Below are 18,215 nucleotides of genomic sequence, written 5' to 3' on the forward strand. Positions count from 1 at the left end.
AGACTACTAACATTCAGGACAAAAACACTTCCATCCCAAAATGCAAGCTAAGGGCTCAAATATTCCCTTAGCATTTTTTTTTTTAAGTACCACTCACATATTTCAGTGGTGCAATGACAGTGACCAGAACTGGGGAGAGGTGTTAGGAAGTGCTAAAGCACTTATCTAGATCACCGCCCCCCTCCATTTTCCCAGGGAGCCAAGTTCACACTCTAAACAGACCTACTGCAACAGGTTCCAGTTCTAGTATTAGATTCCAGGTGCATCATTGCAACTGTCAGCCTTCATTCAAACCATCTCAATCTATAAACACAAGAAACAGACCAAGAGCCTTATCTTCCATTAAACAGAGGACTAATTTACTTACAAAAATTATAATTACATGCAATATTTCTAGTCATCCTATTCCACTCTTCTCCCTCCCTGGAGCTTTAGAGTTTAGACAATAGTACAGTCACCTTCGAATAACAAAAGAGACTAAGCAACCCAAAGAGTTCACAGCCATTACAGCATTTTTACCTTTCTGGAAGCTACTTATAAAAGGCAAGAACTCTCATTGGGCTCTCTGGGTGACAAGGGATAAAGATCCTAAGATTATAAATTAAGGAATAAGGGAACAAGGATGAATTCTATTATTCAATCTAATGAAGAATTGGGACCCCATTATGGGCATGAAGCCTTACAATTTAGGAGTATGCAAACTGTAATAAAAAGCAGAACAGGGGACATGCCAAGAGGTGCAAAATTCTCTGGGAGGGAACTACCAATCAGGTCACTTCAATTTCATATTAACAGATTAAAATATTCAGATAAGGGACACCTGTAGAACCAACCCGATGGAGAGGGGAAGCCCTAAGTGTAAGAACTCCAGTGAGATCTGTGGAAATGTAGTTACACTGGACACTATCTAATTATCCACACCTTGGCAAAACCTGGCCTATCCTGAGATTCTTCCAAGAATGATACTAGGTTAACCAAAGAAATACTTATGTAAAATACAAAAAGGGTGGAATTTGACGGCAGAGGAGTCGGCAACAATTGCTGTTGATTTAGGACTGTCGCTGGAAGACTCAGCAAACTCCAGAGGCTGTGACTGGGGTTTTTCTGCCTCCAAAGTTGCCTCCTTCCCATTACCCACCCCAGAATATTTTGGCTCCCCTGCACCTCACCTGTGTGGCATACAGGTGGACTCTAGAAAGGAGACTTACCTCAAGATGTATGACATTGTCTAGCAACAACCACTCTGTAAGGGAACAGTGTTTAAGGGCTAGTAAGATTCTTGTTCACCCATCAGCTCACTCAGACTTGAATCAAAGGACCAGGAGTTCAGTCTCAGTCTGCCCTTTACTCTTTGTGACCTCGGACTAGTCACGCACGCCAAGTGCTCAGTTCCTTCGTTTCCCTATCTGTAAATTCTGAGATTACGAGGAGATCAGGATGGAATTGGACGACCTCTGAGGTCTAAAAGCTTCTGGACCGGCCGGCACATGGAAGCAAAAATGGCCTGTTTCCTAGACAGGGAAACTGAGGCACCGAGCACCCAGCCGCAAGGTCACTCCAGGGGTCAGGCCGAAGCCCAGATCTCCAATCTTCCCAGTCCCGGGTTCCTTCTTCCGCGGAGCTGAGAAGAGTGGCGAGCAGGATCCTGTCTGGAGGGAAAAGGACGGTGCCGATGCCAGGGTTGCGAGAGAGGACGGGGAGGCCTTACCTTCCTAGGTCGAGTCCAGCCACTGGCGCCTCGCTCTCAGAATCTTAACCTGTCACCCCTTCCCGACTCCTCAGAAGCCCCCTCCACTTCTGCCTGGCTCGACGTGTCCACGACCGCCACCGAGGCCGAGGATTCCCGCCCCTGCCCCGCCCCCTGCCCCACCGACCAATGCTGGCGCAAGAACTTTGGAGCCCCGCCCCCTCCTAGGGCTGGAAAGGCCTGACGTCAAGCCGTGCGCGTGCCCCGAGATAGAACCTCTTATTTGCCTTTGCCCCACCTCTCCAAGGCTAGACTACTTTTCGCGGAGTAACCGTGCGAGAGTTCTCCCTGCCGGCAAGCAGCGCGCTGCCGCGGCGTTTTACGACGTCTGCGGTGACAGGCCCTGGTCCCAGGGAACGTCCGGTTTTCTCCCAGCTTCCAGGAGTAAGCGAACACGATGTTTGGTGCTGGGGACGAGGACGACACCGACTTCCTCTCACCCAGCGGCGGGTGAGTGACTGAGAAGCGTGAGCCAGAGGGCGTGGCTGAGAGAGACCGGCGGGTCGCTGGAGGGAGTGGGTCTGTCTTAGGCCTCTTCCCAACTTCCGGATCCAGACCCTTGCCATATTCCGGTGCTATACCTCTCAGAAGCTAGGCAGAGCGCGCAACTGTGCTGAGTTTGTTGATGTCACCTGTTAGTGCTTTCCATTATTCCATAGTCCCAGGCAGAATAAATGCTTTCTCTTTCTTGAACCCACAGCTAGGCATGTTTTCTTTGTTCTTGCATAGCGAACCTACTGGATTATGAGCCTTGACAGGACAGGGATTGCTTATGTTGTTCATCTCTGTCCGGCGCTCAACACTGGCACATTATGCTCAGGAAGTGCATGTTGAATGAATAATAGTGCGAAATTGCACTTTGTAAACTCTAAAGCTTTAAACCAACGTAAGAGACTTTGGTCATTATTTCCTGCCCTCAAACATTATATACTAAATTGGCCTGGAATTGAAGGTTTTTTCCAAAGAGACGCAGGGTTTTGTCTCTTTCGGTAATCAGGTTAGGTTTTTCTATTTTTTGTGGTGTGTGTGTGTGTCAGTGGACATATTGGCTCTGTCCAAAGCTTTAACCTTTGTACAGCCTTTCTTTGAACATCTGCTTAACAGATTTTGTGCATGCTGAAGAATATACTGAAAAATGACCAATGCACCAACATGTGTCCCTTATTCTGCTAGATGCTATGAAGTCACAAAGATGATTAAGCTGCTGTGCTCTGCTATTAAGTTGCTTCTAGATCTCTTGGAGAGATCAATACATGAATGGACCATAAAATAACACAGGCTTTCTTTTGGTCTTAAATAGGATCTTTTGCCTTACACTAACTAGCTCTGTATTACCTATCCTTAAGTCCTGTTCAGTATCACCACACATTGCCGCTCCTATCCCTACTTTAGATGGCCTGCATTCACTTAGTTCCACTTTGAATTCTTTCATTACTCAGTTACTTTAGAATTAAGCTGTAGTGTATGTTTTGATTCCTTTTTTCCCCTGTTCAATCCAAACGTTCACTAAAATCTCCGTATCTTTCAGTCGCCCTGCTGCTGTTGACTGTTTGAATTAATGATTGTGTATAGTTGTATATTAGGCCACTATATAAAATTTCCAAGGTATAATTTCAATTCATATTCTTAACTATGTGAAAGTACTTGGGGGAAGTCTGTAAAGGAAATGTTAAGGCTTCTAATTAACATGCAACAAGCAGTCTAACATGACTGAAAATTACTGAGTAGGCAATGATAGTCATGTGCTCTTTTCCAGATTTCCTGGCCCAAGATAAGTTCTTGGTGGCTCACCAATTCTTTTTTACTGAGCAGGCTTATCGAGGATCTGAGACACTTTTAAATTCTAGGCATGTGACTGTGCTCTTAGACATAGACAACAGATAATTTGATGATAAAAGACTTAGCAGAGAAAGTTAGAATTAATTTTTGTTCTTAAAAATAACCAGGAAAACAGAATCAAATTTAAGATTGAGAACATGGAAAGTTTCGCCAGTATTCTCTGATCTAGCTATTCCTTCTTTGGTTTTCTCTAAGGAAGTAAAATGTATGTTAGTGAACACTGCAGCTGCTTTTTGGTTCCTCTTTTGTGCTTTACTGGAAATAAACTTACTTAAATTTTAAGTCTTTTGATTTAAACTTAAGACTTATTTGAGTCCATTAAGGATATATAGGCCAAATAGAAGAGGGAGTATCTAAATGACTGATAATCTGCCTTCAGAATTTCTGAGCCTCTTAAAGCCCATGGTTAACCCAGTAGTAGTAATCAGGAGGCTTGCTTTTTTGGTTCGTTTTTGTTTTAATCCTTTTTCTACCATTGTGTCTTTGAAATGAAGAAATATGTGCATGCCTGCTAAGTGCATGGGACTTAGCTTCAACAAATACAGATGGGAGTAAGGCACAGTTTTTGCCCTTAAGAAACTTCTGTTTTAGTGGTAGAATAAAGGCAACCCAGTAACAATTATCCAAAAGCATTTTTAAGGGGCTAATGTTTTATACACATACATACACACACACACACATACACACACACACACAGTGCCAAAAAATGTATACACATTTTAAGAAAGGAAAAACTATTACAATTGTAACACTCAGTATATGCCAATAATGTTCATTATCTTGTATATTGTGTCTCTTGTCATTGCAGAAGTCAAAAGTGAGTTGACTATTACTTTTTTTTTTTTTTTTTTGAGACAGAGTCTTACTCTGTTGCCCAAGCTAGTGTGCAGTGGCATTAGCCTAACTCACAGCAACCTCAGACTCCTCAAGATATTCTCCCACCTAAGCCTCTTGGTAGCTGGGATTACAAGTGCCTGCCACAACACCTGTCTAATTTTTCTGTGTTTATAGAGATGGGGTCTTGCTTTTGCTCAGGCTGGTCTGAAACTCCTGTGCTCAAGGGATCCTTGCTCCTCAGCCTCCCAGAGTGCTAGAATTTTAGATATGAGCCGCTGTGCCTGTCCTTGAGTATTAAAATTTTAACAGTTTTTTCCTTTCATAAGTGTGTATACATTTTTTGCGCACTGTGTGTGTGCTTGTGTAACTGGCAGGTTTAGTGTTTATATATGTCTATATCTGTATATATGTACATACCCACATATACTTGTTTTAGATTATATAAAAGGTATATGTAGGCAAATATGATTAGCATAATAATGATAAATCACCAGTATGGAAGTGGAAAAATAGAAAATTTAGAACTGATCATCAGAAAGCATTTTAAGTTCTGCAGAAGAAATGGAAAAGTCCAAATTCTAGTATTAATTGCCCCCAGATAGGAGTGTGATTTATTTTTTTAATTTCAGATTAATATGAGGATACAAATGATTAGGTTACAATGTTTACATTTGTTACTTAAAGTCCCTCTTGTGGTTGTGTCCCGAACAGCAGTGTAACTTTGGACAAGTTACCTCTTATTCTTATCCCATCATATCCCAACTTATTAAATAATGAGGTTCATCCTAGAAGATCTTTGAGACTTTCCCACTTCCATTTTTTGCTAATATCAGTTTACTGTTGCAGGTCAATTTTTGCATAAATCACACGTTCCCTCCACTACAGGGATATCTGAGTTGAGCTGATATTTTAAATTAATAGGTATATAAAACACATAGCATGGTTGCTCAGTACCAGCAACTATACTAAGGAATATATACACATTATGGTATTTATTCCTCCCTTCTGCTTTCTGAGTTATTTTTTACTATTATAACCATTTTACAAATGGAAAAAGTTCAGAGTAAATTGGCCACGGCCACATAGGTAGAAACTAATAGAGCCGGGATTTCAAATCAGACAGGCAGATTCTACCAGATCTGCCCATGTGCTGTTATTATTACTATTGAAGGAGCTGGTTAATGCCACAATTCATTAGAAAAATACTGTACCAACAAAAGAATCCAGAATATATTAACATATTGGCACAATGTAAATGCATGTGTTTTTATTTTTTATTTATTTTTATTTTTATTATTATTTTTTTATTGTTGGGGATTCATTGAGGGTACAATATGTGTTTTTATTTTTGATGAGAAAGGAAAGGATTATAAAACTGAAGTGAGGTAAGGACCATGGCAACTAAATGTATTGGCTAATATTTATTTTTAAAATGTAATTAGTGCCTTTGTGACTTTTCCCAGGAATTATAGAGACTCTAGTCCAGAGTGATCAAGACCATTCTTAACTAACAAAGTTAGAAGATTGTGTACATTTGAGAAAACTTTAGAAGTAGAAAAATGTAATAATTTGCAACAAACTTACTGTCCTAAGTTGGTACAGAGTCCATTTAAAATATTAATAGAAAAGGAATTAATCGGAAAGATAATAGGTTGACCTGGCTTTTGGATTGATTTCTGTAATCATTGTTTTCTGGCCTTTAGTACATCTATGGAAGTACAGTTTACTTAGGATACTTTTGTCTTTCCTTTGAAAAAGGATATATCTGCAAAATTAGAACAGCAAACCCAATACCCAAGGTTTACTGAAGCTAACAAGGTCATTATTTTTTTTTTTTTTTTTTTTTTATTGTTGGGGATTCATTGAGGTCATTATTTTTTTTATTATCTATGCATAGACTTTTATACCTTAACTAGATGCTAAGATTTGCACACTGTGTTAAAGACATGGCCCAACTCTCTCAGAATTCTGCTCCTTTAGGGAATCTGCCCAGATTGTCCTGCCTAAAAAGAGAAATCTTGGTCTATGTGTTACTTAGGCCAGCACTGCTCTCTAGTTATTACATTTGTAGTCTCATTTAAGCCTCTCAGTCCTGGAAAGTAGGCATTTTGGAGCCCTTTACAGGAAACTTAAAGTAGATCACTTTTGAGATGACAAGGCAGTAGTTTCAAATTATATTAAATTTGTTCTGCAGAATGTTAGTATGTGTTTATATATACATGAGCATTGTTTTATAAAAAGCCATAAAAAAGTTGTTGTGAAGTTTCAATGTTTACTTTACCTAAAAGATGCTTTTGGAGAAGAGAAACTCAGAAGTAGATTAGACTTTGAGTTCATTTATTGAGACTATTACATACCAGACCCTGGGCAAAATACAGACACAACTCATTTTATTGCACTTTGCATTATTGTACCTGGCAGATATTGTGTATTTTACAAATTGAAGGCTTGTGGCGACCTTGTGGTAAGCAAGTCTGTGGACACCATTTTTCCAAAATAGCATGTGCTCACTTCATGTCTCTGCATCACATTTTGGCAATTCTTGCAATATTTCAACTATTATGTGTTGAGGTGATCTGTGATCATTTATCTTTGATGTTGTAATTGTTTTAGGGATCCACAAAGGATGCCCACATAAGACAGTGAATTTAATTGGTAAATGTCATGTATTTTCTGACTGCTCCACTGACCAGCTGTTCTCCCATCTCTTTCCCACTACTTAGGCTTACCTATGCTCTGAGACTCAACAGTATTGAAATTAAGCCAGTTAATAACCTCACAGTGGCCTCTGAATGTTCAAGTGAATGAAAGAGTTGCATATCTCTTGCTTTAAATCAAAAGCTAGAGGTGATTAAGCTTAGTGAGGAAGGCACATTAAAAGCCAATATAAGCCAAAAGCTAGGCTTCTAATATCAAACAGTTAAGTTGTAAATGCAAAGGAAAAGTTCTTGAAGGGAATTAAAAGTGCCGTTCCAGTGAACACATGAATGATTAAAAAAGAAAGAAAGAAACATCCTTATTGCTGGTTTGGAGAAAGTTTTAGTGGTCTGGATGGAAGATCAATCCAGCCACAGTATTCCCTTAAGCCAAGGCTAATCCAGAGCAGGGCCCTAACTCCTTTCTATTGTGTGAAAGTTGGGAGAGGTGAGGCAGCTGTAGAAGAAAAGTTTGAAGCTAACAACACCCTCCACCAGCAAAAAGATTATGATTTGCTGAAAGCTCAGATGATTATTAGCTTTTTTTATTCATCAAGTATTTTTAAATTAAGGTATATACATTGTTTTTTTTTAGACATAATCTACTACACACTTTAATAGAGTCCAATATAGTATATACATATTTTTATGTGTACTGGAAAACCAAGAAACTGTGACTTGCTTTATTCCAATATTTGCTTTGTTGTAGTAATGTGGAACCAAATGCAGTTTGCTTTGTTGTAGTAAAGTGGAACCAACTCAATATCTGTGAGGTATGCTTGTATGTAGTCAATAGATGATTGTAACAAATAATCAATTACCATGTTATGTGATGAATGATTGAGCTCTGTTAATCTCTGTAGAGTACAACTCCATACAACAGCTGCTACTGTTATATATCTCATATTACAGTTTACAGTTAAACATTACTTAATGTCTCATTCCCTCATTAAATTATAAGCTCCTGGAAAGTAAAATGCAGTTTTGCTCACGAGTGTAACTTAGCCCTTACTACAGTGTCTGACACTGAATCAATGAAGTATAGAGGACCATGAGAGGCCCTAGGAAGATCATCTAATCTAGAATTTGAGATTAGGGTCAAATTCCAGGGGAGAGGGAGAACAGAAAGAATGTTTCAGGCAGAGGGAACAGTATGTACAAAGACTGGAGATTTTAAAAATCTTGCTTTCTTTGAGAAACTAATAGTTCCTCAGGGTGGCTGCAGTACACAATTGGGAGTAAGAAATGGCTAGATATGAAGCCAAGGAATAAGGGGAGGGGAGATCTCGAAGGGCCTTGTAAAGCTGTTGTGTGCAGTTTGTGGTTTTATCTTGGAATATTGAGGTGCCATTGAAGGTTTCACTGAGGAGAGAGTTGGTTAAATTTGGTTTTCAGAAAGATCACTGTGAGTGATCAAGGGAAGCTAAGGAAATAGTTTGAAGAACAAATTAATTGAAAAGTATGAAAAGGTGGCATGAAGCCAGTAAGATAAGGTCTGATAAACTGGGTTTAGTGACCCAGGATTACTGGTGATCTTAGCAAGAGCAGTTTCAGTGGAATGGTAGGGACATAGTGCAAGGGATAGTAAAAGAGTTGTCCTACCTGTTAGATGACATGACAGCAGGGACCTTGTTTGTTAGGCAAGATCATAGTATAGTTTAATACACTGGTAAAAATTGGGGGGGGGAATAATAGGGTGACTAGAAACTATAAGCAAGGATTTACAGTTTGAAGAAACCATAGAGAGCATCTAGACTAATTGCCTTAATTTAAAAATGGAGACACTGAGCTCCAAAAAGAAGAAATGCTTTGGCCAAAGTCTGTGGGTGAGCAGGGTCAGATGATGATATTCAGATCAAATATACAATCTTTTTTTTTTTTTTGCGGTTTTTGGCCAGGGCTGAGTTTGAACCTGCCACCTCTGGCTGGTGCCCTGCCTTTGAGCTACAGGCACCGCCCCAAATATACAATCTTGATTTCAAAGATACTTAGTTACTATTTCCAGTGTTGAATGGTGAGATATACAGTCAAGGGGATATTTGTTCAAGGTTGAAAGTAGGCGGTTATTATAATGATTTCAATGTGGGATATGTCAATGAAATTTCATTTTCTACTAACAGTGCCAGATTGGCCTCTCTTTTTGGAATGGATCAGGCAGCTGCTGGTCATGGAAATGAATTCTTCCAGTACACGGCTCCAAAGCAGCCTAAAAAAGGCCAGGGAGCAGCAACAACAGGTAAGTAGTGTGGTGCCTTAACTGGTTAGTTGGAAGAGTGAGCAGCCTTCTAAAAGTGTCGTGCAGGTTGTCTGTCTTTGACCAGTCTAACTGAGCTCACCACCAGTAGTGGATGCCGTCTAAGACCTGGGATCCCTGAATTCCAGCAACTAGATAGTGTGCCCTGTGTTGAGAACTGACGGAGAATGTTGAAGACAAGTTCTGCCTCATGTGGACACCACTCTCCAGAACTGCCCTAGGCACTCTGAGTAGACACTGCCTACTTCTTTCACCTGATGAGTGGCGTTAGTAGTAGGCGACTGTATTTTTCTCAACTAGATAGGACATGGATTACTACATCCCCTGTACCTTTCATTGTGATGGACACGATGGGCATTAATTGAGTGAACATTTGTTCAATGAAAAGGAGAGAAGAAGGGACTGATATTTTTAAAATACCTGCTCTGTGTGTGGTTCAGGTGCTTTGCATAAGTTGTCTTATTTGATCCACAATAATTTTGTGAAATAGGTGAGATACCACCATTTTAGAGGCTCAGAGAAGTTAAGGAACTTGGGCAGGTTATATAGTAGTGAGTGACAGAGTTGAAGTTTGAACACTGATCTGACTTGAATCCAAATCTTGTATTCATTTCTCTGTATTTTGCTGTCTTTGTGTAAGAACCCAAAGGGGAGTAAAGGAAAAACAGTAATAGTCCAGAGCAGACAGATTGTAAAATTTGTTAAAAGTATTGTGTGTGTGGGCAGCACCTGTGGCTCAGTGAGTAGGGCACTGGCCCCATATACCAAGGGTGGTGGGTTTGAACCTGGCCCCGGCCAAACTGCAACAAAAAAATAGCCGGGTGTTATGGTGGGCGCCTGTAGTCCCAGCTACTTGGGAGGGTGAGGCAAGAGAATCTAAGCCCAAGAGCTGGAGGTTGCTATGAGCTGTGATGCCACGGCATTCTACCAAGGGCAACAAAGTGAGACTTTCTCTAAAAAAAAAGAAAACTATTGTGTGCCTTTTACTTATTAGGCATAGTGCTGGCACCGAAGATGTTTGTCAGGATATTTAGAGTTGAGTAGATGCTATAGATACCATGTGGCCCTTGTAAGAGGGTAAAAGAAATCATTTCCCCCTTTATTCTCCCCTTTCTACTCACAGCACACTTCTGTGACCCTGGGCACCACACACCAGTTCTCCAGGAGACACCAATTGTGTATCCTATAAATTCAAGTTAATTCGGATGCTTTCTACCTAGAGATAGTGTCAGATTCCACAGATTAAAGGCTCAGTTTCACAAGGCTGACTCCATTTCAGATGCCATTCACAAGTCGTGCCACTTGTACTAGTTGACTACAAACCCGGATTTCAGGGACCCCCCTCCTTGTGTTCGATTAATTTGCTGGGATGACTTAACAGAATTCAAGGAAACATTTTCTTACCTTTGATGGCTTATTATGAAGGACTTTTTTTGTTAAGAATACAGATGAACAGCCAGTGGAAGAGATGGATTGGGACAAGGCATGAAGGGAGGGTAGCGCTTCCATGCCCTCTCGGGGCACCTGCCAGCCTCTTCATGATCCAGAAATTCATCAAATTTCATTGTCTAATAGTTTTTATAGAGCTTGATTTCCCCCCATTCTGCCTTTTCTAGAGGCTGGCAAGTGGAGCTGGAAGTTCTAACCCTCTAATCCTCTAATCACTTTCTTTCTGGTGATTGGCTCCACCCTGAGCATTAGCATTGTTAAAAACAAAATTGTGAGACCAGTATGGGGGCTCAGGCCTGTAATCCTAGCACTCTGGGAAGCCAAGGCAGGTGGATTGCTTGAGCTCTGGATTTCAAGGCCAGCCCGAAAAAGAGAACCTGTGTCAGGATGGCACCTGTGGCTCAAAGGAGTAGGGTGCTGGCCCTATATACCGGAGGTATTAGGTTCAAACCCAGCCTTGGCCAAAAACTGCAAAATAAATAAATAAAGAAAGAAAGATCATGTGTCTACTAAAAAATAGAAAAATTAGGCTGGGCATTGTGGTGGGCACCTGTAGTCCCAGCAACTTGGGAAGCTGAGGCAAAAGGATCACTTGAGTCTGGGAGTTTGAGGTTTCTGTGAGCTATGATGCCACGGCACTCTACTGAGGACAACAGACTGAGACTCTGTCTCAAAAAAACCCCAAAAGACAAAAGTTACAACACATTTAGTTTTAAGATCTTACTGGCTTTTATTTGCAATTCTAGAATCGGGCAATACCTTATTCTGTGAAATAAAATGTTCCAAAGGGCTGAGCAAATGAGGTTGGCTGTATAGGCAGAAAAGGGCTAAAGAAAGCAGAAACAAAACGAAAAAAAAAAACTTGTTGGTCATTTCAGAGTTACTTTCTTTGTACAGGTTAAAGCAGAGGGCATTTTCTTATCTTACTGGCTAAAACTGTTACTAAGGATTTAGGAGCTTTGTGCCAGGGACTGGGGACAAAGACAAAACATATTTTACGTTGTACCATAGTCCATGGCCCTTTATCAAAAATGTTTGCTTATCCCTGCTTTAAATGTTACCTGTCATTTTGGGGTTTTTTGGGACTTTTTACTTTTTTTTTTTTTTTAACCTGTCATTTTTGGCAACTTTGCTGTAAGTTGCTTCTGTTCTCCAAGCCATCACCTAGCCAGATTTCTAGTAGGCTATGCTTCTACATTTCCCTGGCACATCTTGTCATCAGCTATACGCTTCTTAGTTAAAGTGGTAGAACTAATGGGAATGGAGAAAAAGAGACAATTTTAGTTTCCACCTGATAAAATGATTTGACTTTTTATTTTTTTATATTTTTTTGTTTGAGACATTGTCTCACTATGTCGCCCTGTGTAGAGTACTGTGGTATCATAGCTCACAGCAACTTCCAAGTCTTGAGCTTAAGTAATTCTCTTGCCTCAGCCTGTCACATAGCTGGGACTACAGGCACTGGCCACAATACTCAGCTATTTTTTTGGTTGCAGTTGTTGTTTAGCAGGCCTGGGCCAGGCTTGAACCCACCAGCTTCTGTGTGTGTGGCCAGAGCCCTACCTACTGAACTACAGGCGCCGAGCCTTATTTTTTTATTATGTATGTATTTATTTATTTAGACAGTGCCTGTAGCTCAGTGGGTAGGGCGCCAGCCACATACACGGAAGCTGGTGGGTTTGAGCCCAGCCTGGGCCTGCTAAACAACAATGACAACTACAACCAAAAAATGGTCGGGCACTGTGGCAGGCGCCTGTAGTCCCAGCTACTTGGGAGGCTGAGGCAAGAGAATCGCTTAAGACTAAGAGTTGGAGGTTGCTGGTGAGCTGTGACGCCACGGTACTCTATTGAGGGCAATATAGTGAGACTCTATCTTAAAAAAAAGAAAAGTTTGTTTGTTTGTTTGTTTAGCTATTTTTTGAGACAGAGTCTCACTTTCATCCTCAGTAGAGTGCCATATTGTCATAACTCACAGCAACTTCAAACTCTTGGGCTCAAGTAATGCTCTTGCCTTAGCCTCCAGAGTAACTGGGACTATAGGCACCATGTCACAATGCCAAGCTATTTTTAGAAATGGGGTCTTTCTCTTGCTCAGGCTGGTTTTGAACCTGTGACCTCAAGCAATCTACGTGCCTCAGCCTCCCAGGATGCTAGGATTACAGGCGTGAGCCACTGTGCCTGGCCGTGACTTTTTATTTTTATTTTTTATTTTGTTTTATTCGTTTTAGAGATAGAGTCTCACTATTTTGCCTAGGCTAGAATGCAATGGCTATTCACAAATATGATCACAATGCCCGATAGCCTCTAACTTCTGGGCTCAAGCAATTCTACTGCCTCAGTCTCCTGAGTGGCTAGACCTACAGGTGTATGCCACTGCGTACAACTTACTTGACTTTTTTTAAATCAGAAAGCAGCAAGTATAAGTTAGTTATACTTCTAAGGGGAGAAGGCCAGGTGCTGTGGCTCGCTACTATAATCCTAGCACTCTGGGAAGCCAAGGTGGGTGGATTACCTGAGCTCAGGAGTTCAAGTCCAGCCTGACCAAGAGCAAGACCCTGTCTCTAAAAAAATAACTGGGCATTGCTGTGAACACCTGTAGTCCCAGCTACTCAGAAGGCTGAGACAAGAGGATCTCTCTCTCTCTCTTTTTTTTTTTAACTTTTTTTCCCCCTCACTTTATCACCCTCAGTAGAGTGTTGTGGCATCATAGCTTACAGCAACCTCAAACTCTCAAGTGATCCTCCTGCCTCAGCCTCCAGAGTAGCTTGGACTGTAGGCACCTGCCACAATGCCCAACTAGTTTTTCTATTTTTAGTAGAGATAGGGTCTTGCTCTTGCTTGGGCTGGACTTGAACTCCTGAGCTCAAGCAGTCCACCCCACCTCAGCCTCCCACAGTGCTAGGATTATAGGTATGAGATGCTGCACCCAGCTGTAAGAGGATCTCTTGAGCCCAAGAGTTTGAGGTTGCTGTTGGCTATCATGCCACAGCACTCTACCCAGGGTGACAGAATAAGACTCTGTCTCAGAAAAAAAAAAAAAAAGGCAAAGGGGCTTTATCAGCATTTCAACTTTAAATTTTCTTTAGTCATTTACAAATAAAGGAGTGATACAGGAGACCCTCTGGGTTTAAGGGAATATACCAGTGGTTATAGGAAATGCTTGTGAGGAAGATGGCTGCTGCATAGTTCTCGAATCTCGTCAAGTCTCATTATAAAAACAGGTAGAACAACAACTAGATGTAAAAACAAACCTATAGATAGTATTTACAATAAAGCCAATTGAATTGTATCCTTATGAAACCTCAAGCAGGTGGAGACAAACCACTCACGGTCCCAAGGCTTGCATGGTACCAATGTTTATATGGAAGAAAACAGGGAAGTAATAAAGTGTCTGACTCTAAGAATGGGAGAACCCTCAAATAGCCAGCAGGTGTTCATGGAAAGTATGGCCAGCCAAGCCGTGACTGAGAAGAGTTTTGCCCACTCTAGTTTTGAGTAAGCTCAAGGGGTTGGTGTGGGGGGCTAAAAGAGCTGGAACAGTCTTGCTGCTAATGAACTTTTGAATGTCATCTACTTGGCAGGCCAAGATTCCAGGATAGGCCCATATTGAGAAGAACCTGCTGGGAATGGAATAGAGATTGAGGAGGTTAGGGACACTGGAGAAGAAGGAAAAAGAGAGTTCAGATAAAAGTAGAGAGAGAAGAAAAAAAAAAGTAGAGAGAGAAACAGGACATCTCAGATGGAAGCCACCATATTTTTGACCCCTACACTACAATAACAATCAAGGAAGTTAGAAAAGCCACTCTGACCCATCCCCCCTTCTGAAAGTTCAGAAAAACCTATTTCACTTAAAAATGGCAATAGAAAAATATTGAGAGTGTTGCAATGCCATAAAAGCATTGTAACACTAACTATAGGATGTAAAAAAGAATTTTAAAGCTAGTTTACTGGTTAAAAATCGGTTTCAAGCAAGAAATGAATGATAGCCTTTCTTTTTCATCTTTAGGAAATCAGCCAACACCAAAAACAGCACCAGCCACCATGGGCACTTCTGCAGTACTGCATGCAACAGTAGTCCATGCATATCGGTAGTAAGTAGCTGAGAAGAAACGCTTTCTGAAATTTGGTGGGGGGGGATTGCAGTTAAGCGCGTGTCTTTTCTCAAAAAACCTCTGTTCTTTGTAAAATGGTTACTCAGCCCTTTCACAAAGTATCACTAGTGTTTTAACGTTACAATTGGAGATTTCTGCACATAAAACTTAAAAGAGCCATTGTCTTGCCTACTCTTTTTTGGAAGTAATTTGTGCCCTCAACACTTTCAGAACCACTCCACTGAGATACCATGAGTAACAAATATTTAAAGAGTTAAATTGTATAAGAGCTTTAAATTATAAACTGCTCAACTATGTCCCTTTCTTGAGGCGAAATGACTAGTTTCCCACTTCTATATGGCAAAAAAGAAAGCTGGTTCTCCATAGTTTAGGGGAGTATTAATACCTGATATTTTTTCTTGCTTCTGTAGCACAAATGGTCAATATGTAAAGCAGGGCAAGTTTGGTGCTGCAGTCCTGGGGAACCATATAGCCAAAGAGGTGAGAATGCCCCCACATCCCTTTTATATTCAAGTGTCCTAAATAATACCAGTGAGCTGGTTTTCATCTGGGCTTGCCCAATGTCTTATTTGTCAGAGGAATGATTATGTGTGTTTAATATGAATTTGTAATATTAGGTGTATATATTTGCTTAATGTTGTGCATTAAAACAAATCCAGCCATTCAAAATCTTTGTGTATGGTCCTAGCTTAAGAATATGGGGAGTCCCTCCACTTCTGGGAATGAATTTTTGTTTGTTTAATTGTGGTGTGTATAGGGGAGTATATATAAAATTTACCATTTAACTATTTTTAAGTGTATAATTCAGGTGGTGTTAATTACATTCACAATATTGAGCAACAATCACTGCTATTATTTCATCATCTCAAACAGAAACTGTAAACATTAAGCAATAACCCTCCATTTCCCTTTCTCTTATCTGTGCATAACCTCTACTGTACCTTCTGTTTCTATGAATTTGTCTGCTCTAGACATAGTGCATATAAATGGACTCATACAGTATTATCTTTTTGTGATATACTGTATGAGTTATTTCCTTTACCATGATCCTCAGGGTTCATTCATGTTTTAGCACATATCAGTACTTCAATTGTTTTCATGGCTAATGTTACACTGTATGTGAAAACCACATTTTGTTTATCCATTCAACAGTTGATGGATGCTTGTGCTGTTTCTACTTTTTGGTGTTAATGAATAATGGGGCAATGAACTTTGACATTTACATTTATGTTTGAGTTCCTATTCTTGGTTCTTTTGGGTATATATGAGGAGTGGAATTGCCAAGTCATATAGTAAATCTGTATTTAGCTTTTATTAATTAATTTATTTTTGAGACAGGTCTTATTCTGTCACCAGGCTTGAGTGCAGTGGCATCATCATGCAGCTCCCTGCAACCTCAGACTCAAACTCCTGGGCTCAAGCAATCCTCCTGCCTTAGCCTCCCAAGTAGCTGGGACTTTAGGCAGAAACCACCACACCCAGATAATTTTTTTATTTTCTGTAGAGATGGGGTCTTGCTTTTTGTTCAGGCTGGTCTTGAACTCCAGGCCTCAAGCAATTCTCCCACCTTGGCCTCCCAAAGTACTAGGATTACAGCCACGAGCCACCATGTCTGGCCCTGTGTGTAGCTTTTTGAGGAACAATCTGTTTTCCATAGCTGCTGCATTGTTTTACATTCCCACAAACAGTATATGAAGGTTCCAATTTCTTCACATCCTTACCAACGTTCTATTATTTTCTGGGATTTTTTTTCTCCTTTTAAAAATTCTTGCCATTCTATTCTATTATAGTGGGTGTGAAGTGGTACTTTGTGGTTTTAATGTGCATTTCCCTAATGTCTAATGATACTGAACGTCTTTTCATATACTTATTGGCTGTTTGTATATTTTCTTTTTCTTTTTTTTTATTTGTGTATTTTCTTTGGGGAAATATCTATTCAAGCCCTTTGCCCATTTCTGAGTTTTGTCTTTTTATTGTGGAGTTGTCATAATTTTTTTTTAAATATTCTGGATATTAAACCCTTATTTGCATGTATTTTCTCCTATAGGTTGTCTTTTCACTTTCTTAATAATATCCTTTGATGCACAAAAGTTTCTAATTTTGTTGATGTCCATTTTTTCTGCTTTTTCTTTTGTCATGGTGGTTTTGGTGTTATGTTTAAGAATCCATTCTCAAAACCAAGGTTATGTAGATTTATCCCAGTGTTTTCTACTAAGACTCTTTATGATTTTATCCCCCATATTGTCTTATGCAAATTGAACCTTTAATCAAAAATTACTTGACATGTAAAGAGGTGGAAAAATGTAACTGATAATTGAGGGAACAAATAAATAAGGAGCAGACTCACAAATAATCTAGATATTGAAGTCAACCTATAAAGTATTGAAAATGATTGTGACTAGCATCTTAAAGAAAATAAAGGAAAAGTATAAAAAGGATGACAAGATGGAGTATTAAATTGGAATCCATAAGCATAATCAAATGGTATTCTAGATTTGAAAAATGTAATGTGTATAATTAAGAAAACACATTGGATGGGGTTAGCAGCATTTGAACTCAGCAGGGAACAGAATCAGTGACTCAGAAGGCAGTTCAACAGAAAATATCCAAATTGAAGCACAGAGAGAAGACAGAATGGAGAAGAGACCAGAGCAAAGATAGATGTGGGATATGGTCTAACGTATATGTCATTGGAATCGAAAGACATCGGAATTGTGTCTTTGTAGTATTGAAAGGAAAACAAAACTCTGCCTGTTTAGAATTTTAGACCAACAAAAATACAAAAGTGAAGGCAAAATAAATTTTCAGTCAAACAAAAGTTGAGGGAATTCATTGCCAGCAGTTTTGCCCTACAGGAAACATTAAAGGAAGCAAATGTGGATGTCTGTGTTCTCCAAAAGACATGGAGAATATTCATAGAAGTGTTATTTATAATAGCCTCTAACTTGGAACAACTTGATGTCCATAAACAGGAGAATGGGGGCCGGGCGTAGTTGCTCATACTTGTAATCCTAGCACTCTGGGAGGCTGAGATGGATGAATTGCTAGAGGTTGGGAGTTTGAGACCCCCATCTCTAAAAAGTAGCCAAGTATTATGGTGGCGCCTGTAGTCCCAGCTACTCAGGAAGCTGAAGCAAGAGGATCACTGGAGCCCAGGAGTTGGAGGTTGCTGTGAGCTATGATGCCATGGCACTCTACCAAGGGCAACATAGTGAAATTCTGTCTCAAAAAAAAACACAGGAGAATGGGTGAACAGATTATGGTATATATGTATAAGTGAA

General features: G+C 40.1%; 2 protein-coding genes across 6 annotated transcripts in view; one reads left to right on the forward strand and one right to left on the reverse strand.

Moving 5' to 3' along the window:
* Nucleotides 1–1,848, reverse strand: part of SLC31A1 (solute carrier family 31 member 1) — a 46,416-nt gene extending 44,568 nt beyond the window's left edge. For all 3 annotated transcript variants that reach the window (XM_053565563.1, XM_053565577.1, XM_053565572.1), the window contains exon 1: nt 1,709–1,848. The gene's annotated coding sequence lies outside the window, so the exon portion shown is untranslated. The remainder of the gene's footprint in view (nt 1–1,708) is intronic.
* Nucleotides 1,849–2,001: 153 nt separating this feature from the next.
* The window catches only part of FKBP15 (FKBP prolyl isomerase family member 15), a 73,703-nt gene continuing 57,489 nt past the window's right edge, over nt 2,002–18,215 (forward strand). Inside the window, exons 1-4 of one of the 3 annotated variants that reach the window (XM_053565497.1) lie at nt 2,002–2,197; nt 9,240–9,355; nt 14,829–14,913; nt 15,345–15,414. In XM_053565497.1, the coding sequence (XP_053421472.1) occupies nt 2,145–2,197; nt 9,240–9,355; nt 14,829–14,913; nt 15,345–15,414 (324 nt within the window). In that variant the 5' untranslated portion in view covers nt 2,002–2,144. Of the gene's footprint in view, nt 2,198–6,383; nt 7,893–9,239; nt 9,356–14,826; nt 14,914–15,344; nt 15,415–18,215 lie in introns of those variants that run through there. The other 2 variants (XM_053565505.1, XM_053565514.1) reach the window with 2 other exon arrangements.

This window comes from Nycticebus coucang, chromosome 2 (assembly GCF_027406575.1).
Source record: "Nycticebus coucang isolate mNycCou1 chromosome 2, mNycCou1.pri, whole genome shotgun sequence".
In the NCBI taxonomy this organism is placed as follows: Eukaryota; Metazoa; Chordata; class Mammalia; order Primates; family Lorisidae; genus Nycticebus; species Nycticebus coucang.